The sequence below is a fragment of the Biomphalaria glabrata genome, chromosome 6 (assembly GCF_947242115.1).
Source record: "Biomphalaria glabrata chromosome 6, xgBioGlab47.1, whole genome shotgun sequence".
NCBI classification, from domain to species: domain Eukaryota; kingdom Metazoa; phylum Mollusca; class Gastropoda; family Planorbidae; genus Biomphalaria; species Biomphalaria glabrata.
Window position 1 is genome coordinate 6,469,737 of NC_074716.1, and position 20,333 is coordinate 6,490,069.

Sequence of the window (20,333 nt, forward strand, 5' to 3'; positions counted from 1 at the left end):
CGATATAGTCCTGAACTTTTTTTGAATTTATTCAGATCTCCTGAAGAATAGACCAAATTGACATTTTGGGGTGCCTATAAATAAAAAGTGGCATTGCGAGCTTTCATTTGATAAAAATTTATTGTAAAGGACGAAAGTAGGCCTATTTTCAAATTCAAAAAAAATAATTTTGATATTATGCTTTTCCCTACCCAGACTAGGCCCCGCGCGATCCGTTTCGCATAGGGCCCCGCAAATGCTAGGGCCGGCCCTGCTAGTAGATATCACTCTTAAGAACTTTAAAAGGAAAGGTGTGATAATAACTTCAAAAGGAAGGATGTGCTAATATTATATAATATTACGTCATTGTTTGTTGTTTATGTTTTGTGCGAAAGCAAAAGGATTAGATGGAAATAAAAAAGGGAGTTTCCATTGAATGGAGGAAAGATAAATAGAGGGGTAATAACTCGAGTGTGAAGTTTAATTCTGAAATTATAGACGCCAAACCCGAATAATGGACTATTTTAGCATTGTTAAGAATAACTTTTAGATCTGTTATACTCGATTCTGTAAATTTTGGTTCAAGGTTAAGTAGTGTAGCCACACAATACTCGCCATTTAGATCTATTATTAGTAAAGGTAACAAGATAACTGGAATTCGATGTATATCAGGCAGTTTTATTCGTGGCAACAAAGTTTAAAATGTTAAACTAACTTTAAAAAAAAATTGGATCTCTGTAGGAAAAAATATTTTTAAAATGTCAACAAAGTCAACGTACTGATAGACCTAGATCTAGGTTTAGTCTTTGTGATAAATTTCATCTATAAATGTTGAAAAAAAAAAAGACACATGTTGACACTATTTGTCAATCAAATATATTAATTTATGTATTTACAAATTTATTTCGGACACCCATTTGGGGGCCCCCCCTAGGTGGGGGCCCGGGGGGATTTTAAAATTCTCCCCCCCCCATCCCCCCCCTTAGTTACGCCACTGCTAGCATATGGGACGAGGAATGTGCCTTTATCTTTGTGTCTTTCAGAGTATTTTATTAAATTTTGTTTTTGTATTTGAAGATTATGGTTTAGTGTTTTATGTATGATTGCTACTTTACTTTTGAGCCTTCTGTCCTGAAGGCTTTCTAAATTTAGTGATTTTACTAAAGGTGTTACTCTAGTCAAATGTGAATATTCGTTTGTTATGAATCTCACTGCTCTATTTTGTGTCTGTTCCAGTTTCTTAATGTTTTCTTGAGTTGAGGGGTCCCAAACGGAGGATGCATATTCTATTGTTGGCCTAACCAAGGTTATATAACATTTTAGTTTTATGTTCTTATTTGATTTATAGAAATTTCTTTTAATAAATCCTAATGCTTTGTTTGATTTTTTTGTAGTTTCATCAATATGTGGATTCCATGATAGTTTTTCATTTATTATAACACCTAGGTATTTTGCGTTTTTAGTCTGTGTTACTGGTTTGCCATGAATAAGATAAGTGGAATTAATTTGTTTTAGTTTTTTTGTTACTCTTAACAACTGACATTTTTCTGGGTGGAAAGACATGCTCCAATTTGATTCCCATTTCTGTAATTCATCTAATTCTCTTTGTAAAATATCTGTGTCTTGTGTTGTTTTTATTGTTCTATATATTATGCAATCGTCTGCAAATAATCTGACTTTTGTTCCTGAACTAATGCAATTTGGTAAATCATTTATGTAAATTAAAAATAGTAGTGGACTTAAGACTGTACCTTGAGGTACACCTGAGTTTACTGTTATCGGTGTTGATTTAGAGCCATTTATTATTACAGTTTGTTCTCTCCCTATCAGAATAGATCTAGATTATTCTAGAATTAGATATAGATCTACATCATATACGTCTTGATCGAAATCTAATTCTAGTCTAGATTTTAGATCTAGATGTGACCACAGCCAGGTGTGTACTAGATTTATAACTAATTTAGATCTTCTCAAAAGCAGCAATTAGCCATCCTTAATGGAATCAAAAAAAAAAAGGGGGGGGGGGAGATCAAGATTGTACAGGTCTAGATCTATTATTTCACATTCAAGATAGACTTTTTAGAGCCTACAGTTTCTTGGGATTGTTAACATGCCTTTAAATGCACAAAACCATTCAACTAAATATAAAGCTGCAAACTGATCTTCTATATATATTCTATAACTAGCTTCAATTTATTTTAAACCGCAAATTTCAGGAGAGAGTTCTTATGAAATAAAAGTGAGTAGGGCAGAGATTTTAATACAAGGATTGTTAGTTAGGTTGCCTAATCTAAACTTTTAACCTTACTTCTGTTTCTCTTTCTACTTATCCGGAATCAACATTCCACCATCTTGCATGATAAAACGAATTAAACTAATGTTTCCTGACTTGCAGAAGATATATTCTGTGGCAGATCTAAAGGACTAGTTAGTTAGTTTCCATTACTTGTGAAGGCTGAGTGTGTTTGCAAAAGAAAAGCTTTAATGAGGCTGACAAAAATATTAAATTCATGATCCCATGCGCCCTTCTTCAACACATCTGTTTGTTTTATAAAACAACTTCAAGCATATCAGAAACCAGAATAATAAACAGCTTTATCTTACAACAGCTATTCAGCAGACCAATAATCCAGCTTTTATATTAGAAACAAGTTCAATGACCAATTAAGATTATCTGCCTGAAAAAAATCCTTAAAATGTTTTTTATTAGTGATAGTAGAGGATGCCAACACTTTCATTGCTAACTCTGCAAAGAATGATCTGAAAGAAAATCGAAATTCTTTCAAAATGTGATAAAATATATTCAGTGTCTGGATTCCTTGTAAAATGTAAAGAAATTGTCTACAAACAAAACTACTTTTATAAAGCTAGATGTCGCTGATCCAGCTAAACATTACACCTGGTTTAATTTCACGTGTAACAAAAATCTTCATTCTTTTGAATGAATTTTCTGTTATCGCTATCATGGAATGTCGAATACACTAGAGTCATTATAATCGTAAAATCATGGCCAAGTAACAAGAACGGCATCATTCTGACATATTCTAGAAAAGTCTTTGACATAAAACTAAAAAGTAAATATTTTAACAGATGTACACAATGTCTTATATAAATTTATGCTGTGTTTACTTTAGGATTGCTGCCTTTCGTGTATATATGAATTTTAGTCTTTCTTGAGTGTATTTCTATATATTTAGGAAAATGCGCATTTGACCCTCAAAATATACATTTCAAGGTCTGGGAAAACGCATTTACTTTTTGGCATGTAGACTAATAATGTCTAAAGTGTAATGGATGTAATGTCTGCCACAGCGCCAGAAGTAGAAAAGACAGTTCGATGGGCTGTCATCAATCAGTCAACATCAAGGTCAGACCCACCGAGCAGACGCCGCCGAAACGCAATGCGTCACTACTACGTTGATGTGGTGGCGTTGATTGACAAAATACGCTTTCAATGGTTTCTACAACAAGCTAAACAACACTACAACAATTCGATGCAGAATATTCAAGAGCACTATGCTATGATGTTTAGCGGGGTGAGTTCTCAAATTACTGAAACTCAAGAGTAATTATAACATGCAAAATCTAAAAAATTAAGGTTACAAAGACAGTTTGTGTGGAAACACAACCTCAAAATCGGCCCCCGAAAAAGTCCACCCAGGCAGGTAAAAAAGCAGGTTTAATATTTTCAGAAAGAACATCAGAATGAAATTCTATCAATGAACAATGACAGAAAAGAATGGAGAAAGAAGGTTGAAAGATTATGTGTTATGCCCCTGCGGTCTAGCAGACCAAAGGATAGGTGAATGTGAAGTTGGATGTGAACCTGGCCTAATGTCTTATAATGAATATCTAATTGATCTAATTGTTTTGTAAAGGGTCAATCTCTTATTGAAATCCTAAAAACAAAACAAAACAAAAATCCGTGAAAAGAATAATCCCTTTAGTTCAACGTTCCGTGGGTACAGCATTGCACTGCAGTTCACGCGATAATATGAAAAATTACTTATTAATTATTGTTTTAAATTATGTCCAACTTATATGCATACTAAATGCTGCACGGAAATCTGTGCTCTAAACTCTCCTCCCAATCACCTCAGTAAGGACCACAACAAGACCCCATCATAAAAGAGGAGATTTCAAACAAGATCAAAACGGTTATTGGGTCCCACGATGACCTACCGATTACTGTCGAAACTAACAGTAGAATAATCACAAATAAAACTTTTCTTGACAGTAATAGACAAGTACAGATTTCTTGCTGTTAGATGCTAAGACTACTATCCATAAAGACCGATCTTAAGTGATTCTCTCTTGACCTTGTCCAAAGACTAGTCAAACTGTATTTTAGTCTGTCTTGGATTTTAAAAAAAATATATTTTATTAATAGAGATAAGCCTTAAGTTTTTTGCTGTTTTGTATTTAATATCCTTTACGTCCCTTCGTACAGGAAACTATATGGTTACTGACTTATTCTGTTTTTTTTTTTTTTTAGCTTGACATGTTTTATAATGGCATCAACCATCCAGATTACACAGTACACATTCGTTTGTGTAAAATATTCGTCCTTCAGGTATTAAATCTAAAAAAATAATTAGATTAAATTGCTTTATGTATATCTACATATTTTTTCAAAAACAAAACAAAAAAAAAAGGCTGAGTGGGTTGAGTTAAATATATCGATGCAATTAATAGCATTTAACGCAGAGTTGTAATGATAATTTTAAAAAAGTTCCCCTTGCAGACCTTGTTGTCTATAAGGCCACCCCTAACCCTAACACTAATAATATAAAGGTCACTGAGTTTCGTTTCCTGAAATAAGACCTACTATGACGGTATCATCAGCGAATTTAATGAGTTTAACTGAGTCATAGATGCTTCTTATGTCATTAGTGTAAAGAGTGTATAGCACAGGAGAAAGTATACAACCTTGTGGAGCACCCGTACATAGTACTCGAGTTGACGATGTAGTGTTATTGACTTTAACATACTGGGGGCGTTGGGTTAAAAAGTTTAGAACCCATGCTTGTAAGTAAGGGCTTAGATTTAAGTTACTCAGTTTGTTTATCATTAGATGTGGCTGTATGGTATTGAAAGCCGAGGAGAAATCTATGAATAGGACTCGTGCATATATTTTGGGTGTATCGAGATGCTTATAACGCTGGTCCAAAAGCAATAGAATGACATCCTCAGTTCCTCTAGCTGCTTTATAAGCAAATTGGTGAGGGTCTAGGCTGTTATTGACTTTTGCTACAAGTTGTTTATAAGCTTTTTTTTATTAACCAATATTTAATTAACTTATTTTAAAATTTATTTTTGCTTTGTCAGGCATAAAAAAAACTCATTAAAAATACTACTAACATAAAATAAAACAAAATATTTATAAAAATTATCAATCGGTTTCGTTACATATTTTACAAAACTTTGTAACTATACTGATATATTATCGACATAAGATTATAGGGGACTCATAAAATTTAAATAGAAAATTTACTATTACAGCAAGAGCACAATATCATGAAAAAAACACTCTGGGCAGGCAAGTCCACCTACTCCCATTAGAGTATTAAGGAACAAAGACACGAATATAGTGATATACAGAATACAAAAATGCCGGCTAAAATTATTTTGTTATAAAGCTTATATCAACTCAAACTGCCTGTCTGGTAAAAAGCTTCAACACATCATTTCCCCACAATCTATTTCATATCAAGCTGAAATTTTGTTCAACTAATTAATCTACCTGACAACAATCAGCAAAACAAAAAATGAAAAGAAAATTAATTAACTATTGGTAATTAGTTATTTAGTTTTTTATATTGAACACAAAAAAAAAAAAGAAATCGTACTTGACAAATATGGTGGTCTAAGTAGAATTAGTCCCCTTGATTAGGCTTTAGGGTAATTATGTTGTTGCTGTTATTTGATGCTAACACAATAACAGTAACCCAAATACACCATTCTCTCCCTCTTCCTTTCCCTAACTGGTCCAGACAAGTGATAGGATCATAGCTCATTGAGAAAGCTAAAAGCATGATAATAGGCTAAGCTAAAAAAAAATGGAAAAAAAATCTTTCTAATTGCACAGAATTTGACTAGATCTATCACGATTTAGTCGCATGACTACTAAAAACTAATTGATACAGTTACACCTAATATAAGCATTTTTTTTTTAAAGTATGTTTTATGTTGTTGTTGTTTTTTTTTGTTTTGTTTTACAAAGATCAACTCCCTCTGTCTGTCTGGCAAAATAATTTGTAAGGTTAAAGATGGGAACATATTTAAAGCCTTACTTATGATCGAACATTCTAGACCATAATAAATTACTTCAATAAGAAAAACATATTTATAAGTTATTTCTCCAACACTCATTCTCAGATCAAGTTTCAACTTGCACTAGACATGAATTAATTTTAAAACATATTAATTTATTACTGATAATTAATTATATTTTTTTTACGCCGATAAAGGGAAATTAATCATTCGGTATTTAAAGTATGTAGGGTTTTGTCAACTTAAAAAAGTTGTACAATCTATTTCTCCCACACCCCTATCACGGATCAAGTTGAAACTATATGGACACTTTTCTTTGATTTGGATACATCATCTGCATGAAGAATGGGGAGCTGCTGTGTGGGCGACATCGCTATGAACTTACCTAACACCAGGCATTCATCTCATTTCTATAAGATTACCCACAGTAGCTTCACAACTAATGGAGACCATACATTGAAAATTAAATCTTTTGTTTGATATTGAATTAAGGAAATACCTTCTACATTGTTAGGATATATTCTTATATGTGCGGAGTTCTTCCTTATAGATAAGCTGTTTTTTTTCTTAGGATTATTTTTTTTTTGCTTTTTAAATAAAAGAATAACATTAACAGATTTTCTTCCCCAGAAACCCAATGCTTCAATTTTTATTGACAAGTACGCTTCGGATGATAAATTGTACAGCCCCCAGGCTCTTAAAGCTCTCGAAAATTTTTTTGTTGGAGTTGGCCGTGAAATCGTCGGCTTTTACGATCACGTGATACTGTTTACTGGGTAAGACCTTTACGATCACGTTATACTGTTTACTGGGTAAGAATTTTCCTAGTATTTATTTAAGAGGGGAGAGAATAGGGGTGTCAAATGTAATGCATACGTCGCTTCAGTTTGTTTAAGGTTAAAGATGAGAACCGAACTAGAGCCTTACTTATGGTCGAACGTAATCCGAACTTTTATACCGCTAAATGTTAACCCAACGTAACGAATGGTTCTTACCAGGGGCGTCACTAAATGGGTGCGTTTCGTACCGGGTGACGCCGACTCTAGTAAAGCCACTATTCATTAAGAAAGAAAATGAAGCTTCGCAGCAAATTTTAATGTTAAAAAAAAAAGAAGTTGGTGTGATGTCATAAGGCTACTGTTTGTTTGTCACACGACAATGTGCCGACATCCACAGAACAGGGCTGACTCCAATGCGATTTAACTATTTTGACTTTTATAATTTGTGAGATGGATTGAACCAGGCTGTGAAAGTATGCAAGATTTAAAGACTTATTTTTTTTGTCGAGCTTCGATGAAAATTTTAAACTGTCAAACTTTGCACTACTTTTAACACCTATTGTGCATTTGAAGAATAATGTTATGACCCTGCCGTGTACACTGCCATCATAGAGAGAGCGTGCTCTGGCTCGTGCACTGCTCGAGACGAGACTTTGGATGTGGCATTAGAGAGACAGCGAAGTTCCACCCAAGTTCCAGGCAAGAGAAGTAACTGTGCTAAAGGCAGCCGTTGTAAATGTTTGCAATAACATTTAAATAAACACCGTTCCTAATTTAGTTACCTCCTCGAAAATTTATAAATTATGTTATTTTAATGAATAGAGAACATTACGAATCTGTTTATTTAGAGATGTTTAATATGGAATGTATATGCATGGCAGGGTGTAAGGGGGGGGCAGGTGAGGCTATAGCCCATGGCCTTCACAAAAAAGGGTCTTCCACAAAAGAAATAAAAATGTATCCAAAACTCGACAGGACACAAACTTTCGGCTTATTTTTCCTAAAAATTGATATATTTTTTTTACCGCTGACAAAAATTTTTGATTAAGAAGTGAATGTTTGTAGCATTCTCAAAAAAAGTAACTACAGTTCCGGATTTAAGACAGTGGCTTCACCTCCCGAAAAATGTGCATGTCTAAAATATGCATATTGCTCGAGACGAGACTTTGGATGTGGCATTAGAGAGACAGCGAAGTTCCACCCAAGTTCCAGGCAAGAGAAGTAACTGTGCTAAAGGCAGCCGTTGTAAATGTTTGCAATAACATTTAAATAAACACCGTTCCTAATTTAGTTACCTCCTCGAAAATTTATAAATTATGTTATTTTAATGAATAGAGAACATTACGAATCTGTTTATTTAGAGATGTTTAATATGGAATGTATATGCATGGCAGGGTGTAAGGGGGGGCAGGTGAGGCTATAGCCCATGGCCTTCACAAAAAAGGGTCTTCCACAAAAGAAATAAAAATGTATCCAAAACTCGACAGGACACAAACTTTCGGCTTATTTTTCCTAAAAATTGATATATTTTTTTTACCGCTGACAAAAATTTTTGATTAAGAAGTGAATGTTTGTAGCATTCTCAAAAAAAGTAACTACAGTTCCGGATTTAAGACAGTGGCTTCACCTCCCGAAAAATGTGCATGTCTAAAATATGCATATTAATATTTTTAAATTAGAAATGGAGATTACATTTAAAAGAAGTCTATTTCTTTCTTCTAAAATAAAGCCTGCTTTTAGATACAAGTATTTTCATTCATAAGTATATTGTAAATAAAGCTTTCTAAAAATTGAAGGGGGCTCCACAAAAGTCTTACGCCAGGGGCTTCGTATACATACATCCTGCGTTGTGTATTTGTGTGTGCCAAAGTAATGATTACAAAAGGTGTGCTAATGTTTGCGATTACGGGTTTCTGATAAAACCACAAGATAATCTGTCAAAATTGATGTCAATATGTGTTAGGTGTGATATTTGATTTAAAAAAAACAGGAATGAAGAAACATTAGACAGTACAGACGTTTTTCTGTAAACATCTATATTTAAGTTTTATTTATGGCTTTTGTTAATAAAAGTTACATAAAGTTGTATTTAATTAATCAAAACGTTTTTTTTTCAAATTTATTTTATGCTTTATTTCAACAAGTTAATTAGAGATTAGAGAAACGAAACGTACCCGAACCGAACAAACTCAACCCGAAACTTACTTACGACTAAACCGAACCGAACCTGAACTTTAAAACAGATTGGTACGAACCGAACAGAAGAAGACGTCCTTACCTTAACCGAACGAATCTAGTTTTTTTAATAGTCTTGTAAAATAAATAAAAAAATAAAAAATAAAAAAAATAATGTGCTTAAAATATATGAATATGCAACTTTTACTACAAGGACAATGCGTGCTAATATAAAATAGAAATGGAACTTATCATTATAAACGTGCTATACATACATAACAGCTCTTGCTAGCACATTTTTTTTTATTTTGTCTGGACTTTTTTTTGGGGGAGTGAGGTACCTGCGAGGTTTCCTTGCTTCCTTTAGGCGTTTAGTTATTACAACAGGTAACTGCTGATAATGTATATGTGTGTGGCCAAATCTTTGTTTACAACTTAGTTGAAGTTGTAGCTGTCTCAGAAGAGATTCTTGATGTAAGTTTGTCAGGCTCGTTAGCGTAAGTTAAAGCTTATGTGGGAGTTCTTGTGTGACGCTACAAATTGAGAATATTTGGAATATGCTACTTAAGACGAAGACTGGTCTTGCTATTAGAATGTCTGCAACTAGTTACACAGCGTTTTAATGCGACAAATGCAAAAACGTTAATAATAAATAGTTACTCTTTCAGACCTTGAGGTATATAGGGCAGATGACATGTGTGTCATCTGTTTCTGTGGCCTACAGTTAACGAGGGTGTTATGTGGCCAGCACAACGACCAACCGCTTTTAAAGTTCCCCAACTAATATCAGGTACCCATTAGAGTTGGGTGGAATCAGAGGCACCCAAAGGTAAGAAATTAATATTCCCAGTCTTCTTCATGATTCCAACACGGATTTACTAGTTCGGGTCAAGCGCTTTACCGAGCAGCCGCCGCTCCTCAAAAAGTGAAATGGCTTGGTAGAGACTAATGTTAAGACAGACGGCGGATTTAAAATATTGACCAAAGAATATACTTTATATGTATTTGTAAATAATTTATTTGTAAATATTTTATTTGTAAATATCTTAAAACTTTGTAGAGTTGTACAACAATGAACGTCTCATCACAACCAAAACTACTATAAGACTTTTACAATGAACATTCTTCTCTGCCATAACTACTATAGGACTTTTACAATCAACATTCTTATCTGCCATTACTACTATAGGACTTTTACAATGAACATTCTTCTCTGCCGTAGCTACTATAATACTTTTACAATGAACATTCTTCTCTGCCATAACTACTATAGGACTTTTACAATGAACATTCTTCTCTGCCATAACTACTATAGGACTTTTACATTGAACATTATTCTCTGCCATAACTACTATAGGACTTTTACAATGAACATTCTTCTCTGCCATAACTACTATAGGACTTTTACAATGAACATTCTTCTCTACTATAGATACTATAGGACTTTTACAATGAACATTCTTCTCTGCCATAACTACTATAGGACTTTTACAATGAAGATTCTTCTCTGCCATAACTACTATAGGACTTTTACAATGAACATTCTTTTCTGCCATAACTACTATAGGACTTTTACAATGAACATTCTTTTCTGCCATAACTACTATAGGACTTTTACAATGAACATTCTTTTCTGCCATAACTACTATAGGACTTTTACAATGAACATTCTTCTCTACCATAGCTACTATAGGACTTTTACAATGAACATTCTTCTATGCCATAACTACTATAGGACTTTTACAATGAACATTATTCTCTGCCATAACTACTATAGCACTTTTACAATGAACATTCTTCTCTGCCATAACAACTATAGGACTTTTAGAATGAACATTCTTCTCTGCCATAACTACTATAGGACTCTTACAATGAACATCTCATGGGAGACGATTTCAGTTATCAAATGACTATGAATCCATAAATTACAATATCTCTCAATATATAGTTTTTATGTAATTTAAACTAAAATGATTCAATGTTTTATCATTGCATGTGATTCCTTCGTCACTATCCAAACTTTGTCTTTCTTGCTGGTCTATGGCTATTAAACAACAAGCACGATAGAGTCGTTTTCAGATGAATGAAGAATAAAAGCGTATCCATTTGTATGTTGCAGCTATGACCTCTTCAAATACGACAATTCTGGCAATAAAATTTACACATATGCAGGTAAGTAAGTACCTACAATAAGTACTACTTGTGATGATTATGTTTGTATATAGGATTGTAAACAGCAGTTACTACAGTCGTTATTAAAAGATTTAAGGAATTCTATGTTTATTTATTATTTATACTATTTTTTCATTGGTTCATTGGTTGGGACAGAGTGACGGCACTTAAGTTTTGTTATTGGTTGTTGTTAGAGGCCTGAGTTATGGAGCCTAGTTGTGCGATATGAGTAATATTGAAGTCAGTTTTATAATTATATATATAGTTAACGTTTGATGCGTTGTCATCAGCTACAGATACCCCGATTACTTTTATTAAAGTTATATTTTTGTTGTTAATTAATCTCTGGCGTCTCTTGAATTATTGAAAGAAGTACTAGTACCTTCTGTGTCAAGTATAATCCCAGTAAGGAGTTCACAACAATCAAAACACTACTATTCAAATCTCAAATTAAGATATTATGATTGCAAAGCTTATACTCTCAGTACCAAATTGTCTGACTATGTGGAATCTAGTACACGCTATTTTTGTTCCTAGTGTCTTCTTAAACCTTCTCCTTGATACCCCTCCCTACCTCTAACGTTCGAATAAGTCTGCAAGTGTGACATTTATGTTCTAAAAGCGAAATTTCACCTTCCTTTAGGTAGCACTTATGTGGGAACAATGTGTCGAACTGATGGGACTAGCTGTGCAGTAATAGAAGATCACAGAGGACCTGATATAAGAACAATTGCACATGAACTAGGACATAGGTAATCATTTATTAAACAGAACATGGTATTTATTTGTTTTATATAATTTTATTATTCCTTTCTTTACTCTATTTAATAGACAGGTTAGTAAAATGTAATAAAATTATCTCATAGTCCATGACATTACAAATATCGATTGGAATAAAGTAACCAATAATTAAATTAATTTAAAAAAAAAGTTCCCCTTTCAGACCTTGTGGTCTATAGGGCATTTTATGTAAAATTCATCTGTTTCTGTGGCCTACGGTTAACAAGGGTGTCATGTGGCCATTAAAACGACCAACCGCCTTTAACTTTACCCAACTAATATCAAGCACCCAAAAGAGGTATGTGGACTCAGAGTCGCCCAAAGATCCCGAAATTAAAATCCAAGTCTTTACTAGGCTGTGTAAAAAAATCATACTTATCCGTGCGACTATTTAAAAGATCTTTATATCAATGAGTCCGTTGATAAGTGGATTTTTCGTAAATATTTTAGAGCTATTCTGGTAGCCTTAACAAAGATAGCCCATCTTTCTCACCCCTCACCTTATCTTTCCCAACTGGTTCTGTGAAGTGCTAGGATCATCGAGCATATAGATAGCTAAAAGTATGAATTTTTAAAAAAAATTTCCAACCGTATAAAAAAACTCTCTTAACCCTTAAAACTCGTGTGGTAGTTTAGCCTCTAAACAACGCAATTGTAATTAAAACAGCTCAGCATTTTAAGGGTTAAATAAACTCTCTTAAATAAACAATAAAATACTTACTTTTTTGGGGGGAACAAAGAAATCAACAGCTTGTTATATTTTTATAATAGTATGCTGTTTAGAATTGAAGTCTATTAGCTTCACCTCGACTAACTTTAAGCTTAAAATCAGTAATAGCTTATCTCCTTTTTACAAAGCTGATATTCACTCACTCTGTCTTTCTGTTTGGTACAAAAGTTTGAGCATGTTTTTCTCCAATTACTCATTCTCGAAACTGGTTGAAACATTACACAATTATTTATTTAACCTAACAACTCACGAGTCAGTAAAAAAAATTAATCAATTATTAAACTATTATTCGTGAAGAATTTTTTATAAAAGATGGAGATGTGGATGTATGTATAGATTTAATCCCCTCATTACGTTATGACCTGCAATTCTTCTCTTTCACTTCTAGTATCATGTTAACATTTTGCTTAATTGTTCAATGTAGTGTTCAATTGTTTAATAACCAATTAGTTAATCAATTAGCACTAATTAATTATTTTTATATAGCTGAAAGGGAGTTAAATCCTTCCATTTTCAGATGAATGTCAGTAATTAACGGTTTTTTCTCCTTATATAACACTTTTTTAAATATTTTTTTTTCATTTGCTTATTTATAAATGTTATATTACGACTCTTGTCTGTCTGCCTGTCCGTCTGTTACACAGTGTTCTACAGTTTATTGCTCCCACTTTCCATTCCCGGATCAAGTTCAATATTTACACAATTATTCATTGTACCAAACTCTGACGATACGGAACTTACATGCGATACTTTATATGAGTTTTTCCAGCAAGGGTTATTTATTTTTAAGTCTTTCCATCATTTTCTTGTCCACCCATAACTAAATTCTTTTATAATTTATCTCCCGTCGTCTGGACAAAGGTAGTGGCTTTAACTGGTCAAAACTCGACTTAAAAGATAAACTAGCTTCTCTAGGTAGGACGTAATCATCTTCTTTTTTGAAGTAACGTCTGTATTATATAAGATAAGATAGGGTTAAGTTTTAATTATTGGCCGCTGGACGGGTGACCAACGACAAAATAGCGCTGCAGCAGTGCTACGCACAGAAACTTAATAACCATTCACACGTTCCCCCCTCCCCATATAAGATACGCACCGCCCTAAGAATAGTGTTGCACAGGCTTGACAGAGGCATATTTGTTTTAAGTCCCTACTCAAACGGTTGACAATGAATATAGACCGTAAATCTGACCTGACGCCTGCCATCTCCGGTATATGGATACATGTGAAAAATCATCTAGCTTTCTTCCCCACCCGTTCAACAAAAAGTCCCATCTATATATAAGGAGAGACCAAAGCATTTTAAGATAGGCCAACTAACACTTACAACCAAACAGTCTCTTCTGATTTTTGATATTTGATTAGGGACAAACGGGTGAGTGTACATATTTTTACTTGTTTTATTTGATAGGAATGTGTATGTGTACTCAACCACGTTTCCCGTGATCGCATTATTATATTTTTACTTTATTATGTATGTGTATTATTTTATCTCGATGCTATATCTTCATAAGGTATTGAAACCATAATGATCTATTCCTTCATTATATTTCATTTGCTATATTTTACCCATTTTTGAATCTTAGTAATTAATGTCAACGATAACTTTTCGTGACTCTAATTGCTATCTAAGAGCTTACTTCACCGTGATCTAAACCCAATGAGCGCACATGGAATGTATTAATTTACATGTCTAATGTGTCCTTCATAATGTACATTACACCTCACACCTTTAAGGAACTTATGGTTCTTGGATAGTATGGTTTTGATTTATCATATCAACCTTATCATTGTAGCTTGACCCCTAGCATTTTATTTTCATCTTATCCTTAGATTTAGTGTACTATGCTCATTCCCAATTTTGCTATAACTGATTACTTGTCGACGTAATCATATTTCATGGATGAACCTTGACTAGTATTAGCCTACATTGTATGATATCACATGTATTATGGTTATTGTTGTTTATAATTGAGTGTTGTGTGTTTAAGTATTTCATGCCTAATTGTTTTAAATGCCTAATTGGGATTAATACCAATCTCTGCATCTACATGATTGCAAGGCGTATGAGAATCTCTACTCAATGCTTTTAGGAGGTTCCTAATTGTCTATCAATTCCCAGTCTGGTTGATGTAACTGGTTGCTGTAAATGGTTGCTGGTAACGAATTATCAACGTAGACCCGCATTTGCCTACATCTGCCAGATCTTCCCGCAAAGCTGTGACCGAGCCAACCACACCAGATACACCCAGCCCATTATATACCTGTCATCAAAAAGGCATTGCTTACTGTTCCTGGTCATAGAATATTGTTCAGTGTCCACAGTGCCTACTGCCCAGTATCATCTGCTCAGTATCCGGCCCAAGTTTTCCACTCCCCAATAGCTACTACCCACTGCCGAATGCTAAGAGCAACCTTCGCTAAAGAAAATAAACTGGTGTGAATTAGTACGAGCTAGAGACCACAGCTGAGAGATCACTCTACGATAACTATTGCAGACTTAGACAGCAGCACCAACTTTCTCTACTGCTAAACAGGTAGCGGCCTAACCATAGGAACAGCTTGCCTACAGCACTGAGGACATCCCGAGACGAAGTCCTAAGATAGAAACAAATGACTTATTTTTCCAGCTAAGAAATATAATAAGTAGACAAGTCATAGGAACTATCTCATTCACTCAATAATTAACAATCTATGATGAGCAATTATTTTATACATTAATGCATTTATTTCATTTCTCTGTTATATTTTTTTTATCATTTTATCTATTTTAAACTTATATTCCTTAAATCATTTTAATTTATAACTTTAATACACTGGTCTGTTCTTACTGTTAGTTGCGGTGTGCCTGTTAAAATATTTTGCATATGTGAGCGGTATAAATACTTTCAATTACCCCTAGACTTTAATAAGCGAACAAACAATAATCATTAAAACATCTCGTCACACCATAGACTATATATATATAGGACTGCCAACACTATGGGTAACTAAGCATAAGTTTCGTTCAACTTCTAAATGTGAGCCGAGGTACTTCCGGTATAAACTCATTTTACGACATTTACTATGTTTCAATGATGCTGCCAGCTTGGATAATTTTTTTTTCTCTTTTCATCACAAATGACAATTACTTTTTACATTGTATACTAATTAGTATGAGTTGAATAAGCGATAAACTGAAGAGTCAATACATTTTCGAGAGTGTCATTTTTTACCTATATACTTTACCAACTTTTATTTACATCTATATCTATTTTTTAAATTTATTTATAGAGTTTTGTTTCCAGATATTATGCATGATATATTTATATATTAATGGAGAATTAACCATTAAAAAAATAAAAAAAAGCAGTAATATATTTATGACTAAATGAAAAATATGCCTAAAAGTTTTGGCTCTGCAAATTATTATTTTTTTTAACTAAATAAAATTCAAAGTAACATTCAATTCTTCTAAACATAAATTAGCCAATGTTGTGGCTATGCGAGAATACAGACAATTATTATGGATTGTATGATTGTGTGTATTGCATCATTTTTAAAGGATTGTTGACAAGAGAAATGCGTATAAATGGAATTAGAAAACAGTACATTTGAAAATAAAGTGAATAAAAGTAATTTGAAAATTGAAAAAAAAAATCTATCTTAACTTTTATAATACAAAATATACTTCAAAAAAGTGGATGATTACGTAAAATAATAATTATTTATTACCCTTTAAGCTGTATTTATTTTAATTTATCAGGAGATCAAAAGCATGTAGATATTTGTTAATTTAAATATGGTTTATGTTGCTTATAAAAGGATACACAAATTAGGGCCTACTTCATAATATTAATAATGTTAGAACATAAAGTTATAATAAGTAGTATTAAAATTTCATCGTCATCATCAAATGTTGTACAATCTGGCTTATGTTGTGAAGACAATTAGGATTAGATCTCTAAACTAAACAAACAAACTGATGTTTAGCCTTCGATGACAAGGTTTAGGCCTATCGTTAATCATATGGATCTAATTTGTGGTGGATTTACTACATTTATATTACACATAGGCCTAATATAAGACTATTTTTCAACTTCTAAACGAAATTTCCATTCATATCTCGGTGTAAAAGTGGTGATTAAAATCTTTAGTGTTGGTTTCTTAATATAGTAAACTAATTCACCGGAAGTCATTCTACTAACACTACCCTGCAACTAAGGACGCCTCGGTGTATGGACTTATTTAATTGAAAAATATAGGCGTGATGCGCACAGTTGGCAGTAAAAACATGAATCAATAAAGACATTTTCTATCAATAAATTAATAATAATAGTTATTATAGCTATAATATAGCACTACTTTCATGATTATAGCATGCTAAGAGCGCTATGGTCAAATCTCATTTGTTGACCAGTTGGGGAGGGGGTATCTGGGAGGAAATTTGTCCGTGCTGCCTTGAACCGCTGAGTAAACACAATTCTGCTCGAGTCGGGTGTTGAACCTCCAGCCCCCCTTCATAGGTAGTCAAGCCAAGCCAAGTTCAAGCGTATTTAGCCTCTTGACCTCGCTTCCCCTATTCCGAAATACCTTAGCGATAATGATTTTGTTAATATCACATATTGATGAAACTACAAAAAAATCAAACAAAGCATTAGGATTTATTGAAAGAAATTTCTATAAATCAAATAAGAACATAAATCTAAAATGTTATTTAACCTTGGTTAGGCCAATAATAGAATATGCATCCTCCGTTTGGGACCCCTCAACTCAAGAAAACATTAAGAAACTGGAACAGACACAAAATAGAGCAGTGAGATTCATAACAAAGGAATATTCACATTTGACTAGAGTAACACCTTTAGTAAAATCACTAAATTTAGAAAGCCTTCAGGACAGAAGGCTCAAAAGTAAAGTAGCAATCATACATAAAACACTGAACCATAATCTTAAAATACAAAAACAAAATTTAATAAAATACTCTGAAAGACACAAAGATAAAGGCACATTCCTCGTCCCATATGCTAGGACAAATTTGTACAAATACTCCTTCTTCCCTAGTGCTATTAGAGCATGGAATGGGTTGCCTGAGCTAGCCAGGAAAACCAGTGACTTGGCAGAATTTAAGTCATTGGTTAATATGCATGACTAAATGCATGACGCGTAGGACGTAATCATCTTCTTTCTTGAAGTAACGTCTGTATTATATAAGATAAGATATCCAAAGGTGATAAGAGTTGTGCATTATTAATAAATTTAAATGTAAATAAGAGTTGTTTCCGTTAGATAAAATCTTTGAAAATGTATTGTTTAAACATGACATTGCCTTCTACAGCCTTTCAGCCAAACACGACGGGGATGGCAATGACTGCTCTAATTCTGACAGATACATTATGAATAACGGCCTCAACAGGAAACAAACTCCGGAAACAAAATTTAATCCATGGCGATTCTCTACCTGTAGCGTCAAATACTTTACAAAATTTTTGACTGAGAATCCTAGCAACAGGTTGGTTACTTGATCTTTATTGTATGATATTTTAACGGCCACATGTAGAAAAAAAAGCCTTAGTCTTATTACTTTTGTGTTGTCTGTGCGCCTGTCAGGTTTGGTACATATTATACTTTAAACTTCTACTTAAAACGAACATCTGAATGTTAAGTTTTGAAAGTAAGAAAAAAAAACTGCATTTATGTTGGGTGTGGGTTTGAGTCTAAAAAATGCTAGTCTGTAAGCTGCAAAAAATAAATAAATATCATTCATTTTGTAAACAAGAACGAACTGAACATATGGGAATTTGGGCAAATGTCCAGTTGGCAGCATCCAATGGGATTGTGGGGACGGGGGCGCAGAATGGATTATATTAAAGGAAAGTAAGCCCATAAACTATTAAATAGTTTTCTATTCTACGTATCTATGGAAAAGGGGGGGGGGGGAGTACGTTAATGGAAATCGCCATTTGATCGACTTCCCGCCCCTTTCTCCCTGTAGCGTTGGGATAATGTGTAGAAAATTTTAAAATTATTTTAAATAATTCATACTAATTATTTATATTATAACCATCTTGTACATGAAGTCATACCACCACTGAAGTAGTCATCATCTATATAAAATATGTTACTTTTTTTTATATTTTATTTATCAATTATGTCGCACCCCAATTTTATTTAAATGTATTAAAACCTAAATTTAAATTGAAAGATTTGTTACCGTGGGAGATTAGATAGGCGCAATGCCCCCCCCCCCCCCGGGTCATTTCCTTGAAAGGAGAAAATATATTTTAGTCGATTGTAAAACATACTTTACTATCAAATCCTGCCCTTAAATGACTTTATTTTACTTATTTAGATTTTTTTAAAAATATTGGTAGAAAACTCTATAAGTCAGAAAAATGAGTTTGTGTACCAATGATTATGAGGCAAAAATTTGTTTCGGGTTTTGAACCAACAGCGGTAATAAAAATAATTTTTTTACCTAATGTTCGGAAATACTGGTGTATGTAAATATTTGCGTTTATACATAGGTTAGAGTTTAATTTTAGGTGGTTAGGGTTTCGGCTTGGAAAAAAAATGACCTTCCCTCACCTAAAAATTATGTTTCCGCTAGTGAAAGATCACAAATACTACACATTTAGAATATAAATATCGATTTGAAAACCTATGCAGACATTGCTTCAAAATTATTTCTAAAATAAAAAAAAAATTACTCATTACAAAAGATGTGTTTTTAATATCACATTCGCTACTGTACAATAGTACATTTAATTAAATAATTATGTGTGCACTTGATTGAGGAATTTAGCAAAATAAGATCACAAAAGGAGTTTGTGTTGTCACACTAACTCAGAGGCAGCCTCTTCGGATCGCTATTGGACCAGTTTATTTGCAAAAAAATAATTAAGATATTTTGTTTTGATTGTTAAAAGTAAGGAATTTTCCGGATTTTGTTTGGAAAAAAACAAATTGTTCCATATTATATTAATTTTCTTATCAATCATTGCATCTTTTTATTGTTCCGATATATCTACGAAAACTCTAATAACACTAATAAAAACGGGTTGAAATCGCTATATATGTATAAAACGAATCATTTTCTCAAAAACTCAAGACCGAAAATTACTGGTGTTAGATTATTACGGACTTGTATATATATATTGTTGTTTTTTTTTTTTTGGAAGTAAAAAAAATCAAAAGCAAAATTAGATTTTCAATAGGTTTAGTCTTTTATTTTCCTTACGTGACAGACAAACCAACAGTCAAGAGCACATCAGAAAATAGTTTTATACTAATGGGAGCATTATATAAAAAATAACAAAAATTTGATTAAGTAAATATTTTGAGTAAACTAATTTTTGTTTTATTCGACCCCGACGTTATGCTACTGTACTAAATTCAATGTATAAAAAGTCCATTTTTTTAATGTGAGTAATAATTACATACAGAGTGCATTCTTAGCCCTTAAA

General features: G+C 33.0%; 1 protein-coding gene across 2 annotated transcripts in view; it reads left to right on the forward strand.

Moving 5' to 3' along the window:
- The window catches only part of LOC106053467 (uncharacterized), a 61,748-nt gene that overhangs the window by 11,753 nt on the left and 29,662 nt on the right, over positions 1-20,333 (forward strand). For both annotated transcript variants that reach the window (XM_056033810.1, XM_056033811.1), the window contains exons 6-11: positions 3,292-3,515; positions 4,475-4,552; positions 6,883-7,028; positions 11,326-11,378; positions 12,022-12,130; positions 18,206-18,379. In XM_056033810.1, the coding sequence (XP_055889785.1) occupies positions 3,292-3,515; positions 4,475-4,552; positions 6,883-7,028; positions 11,326-11,378; positions 12,022-12,130; positions 18,206-18,379 (784 nt within the window). The remainder of the gene's footprint in view (positions 1-3,291; positions 3,516-4,474; positions 4,553-6,882; positions 7,029-11,325; positions 11,379-12,021; positions 12,131-18,205; positions 18,380-20,333) is intronic.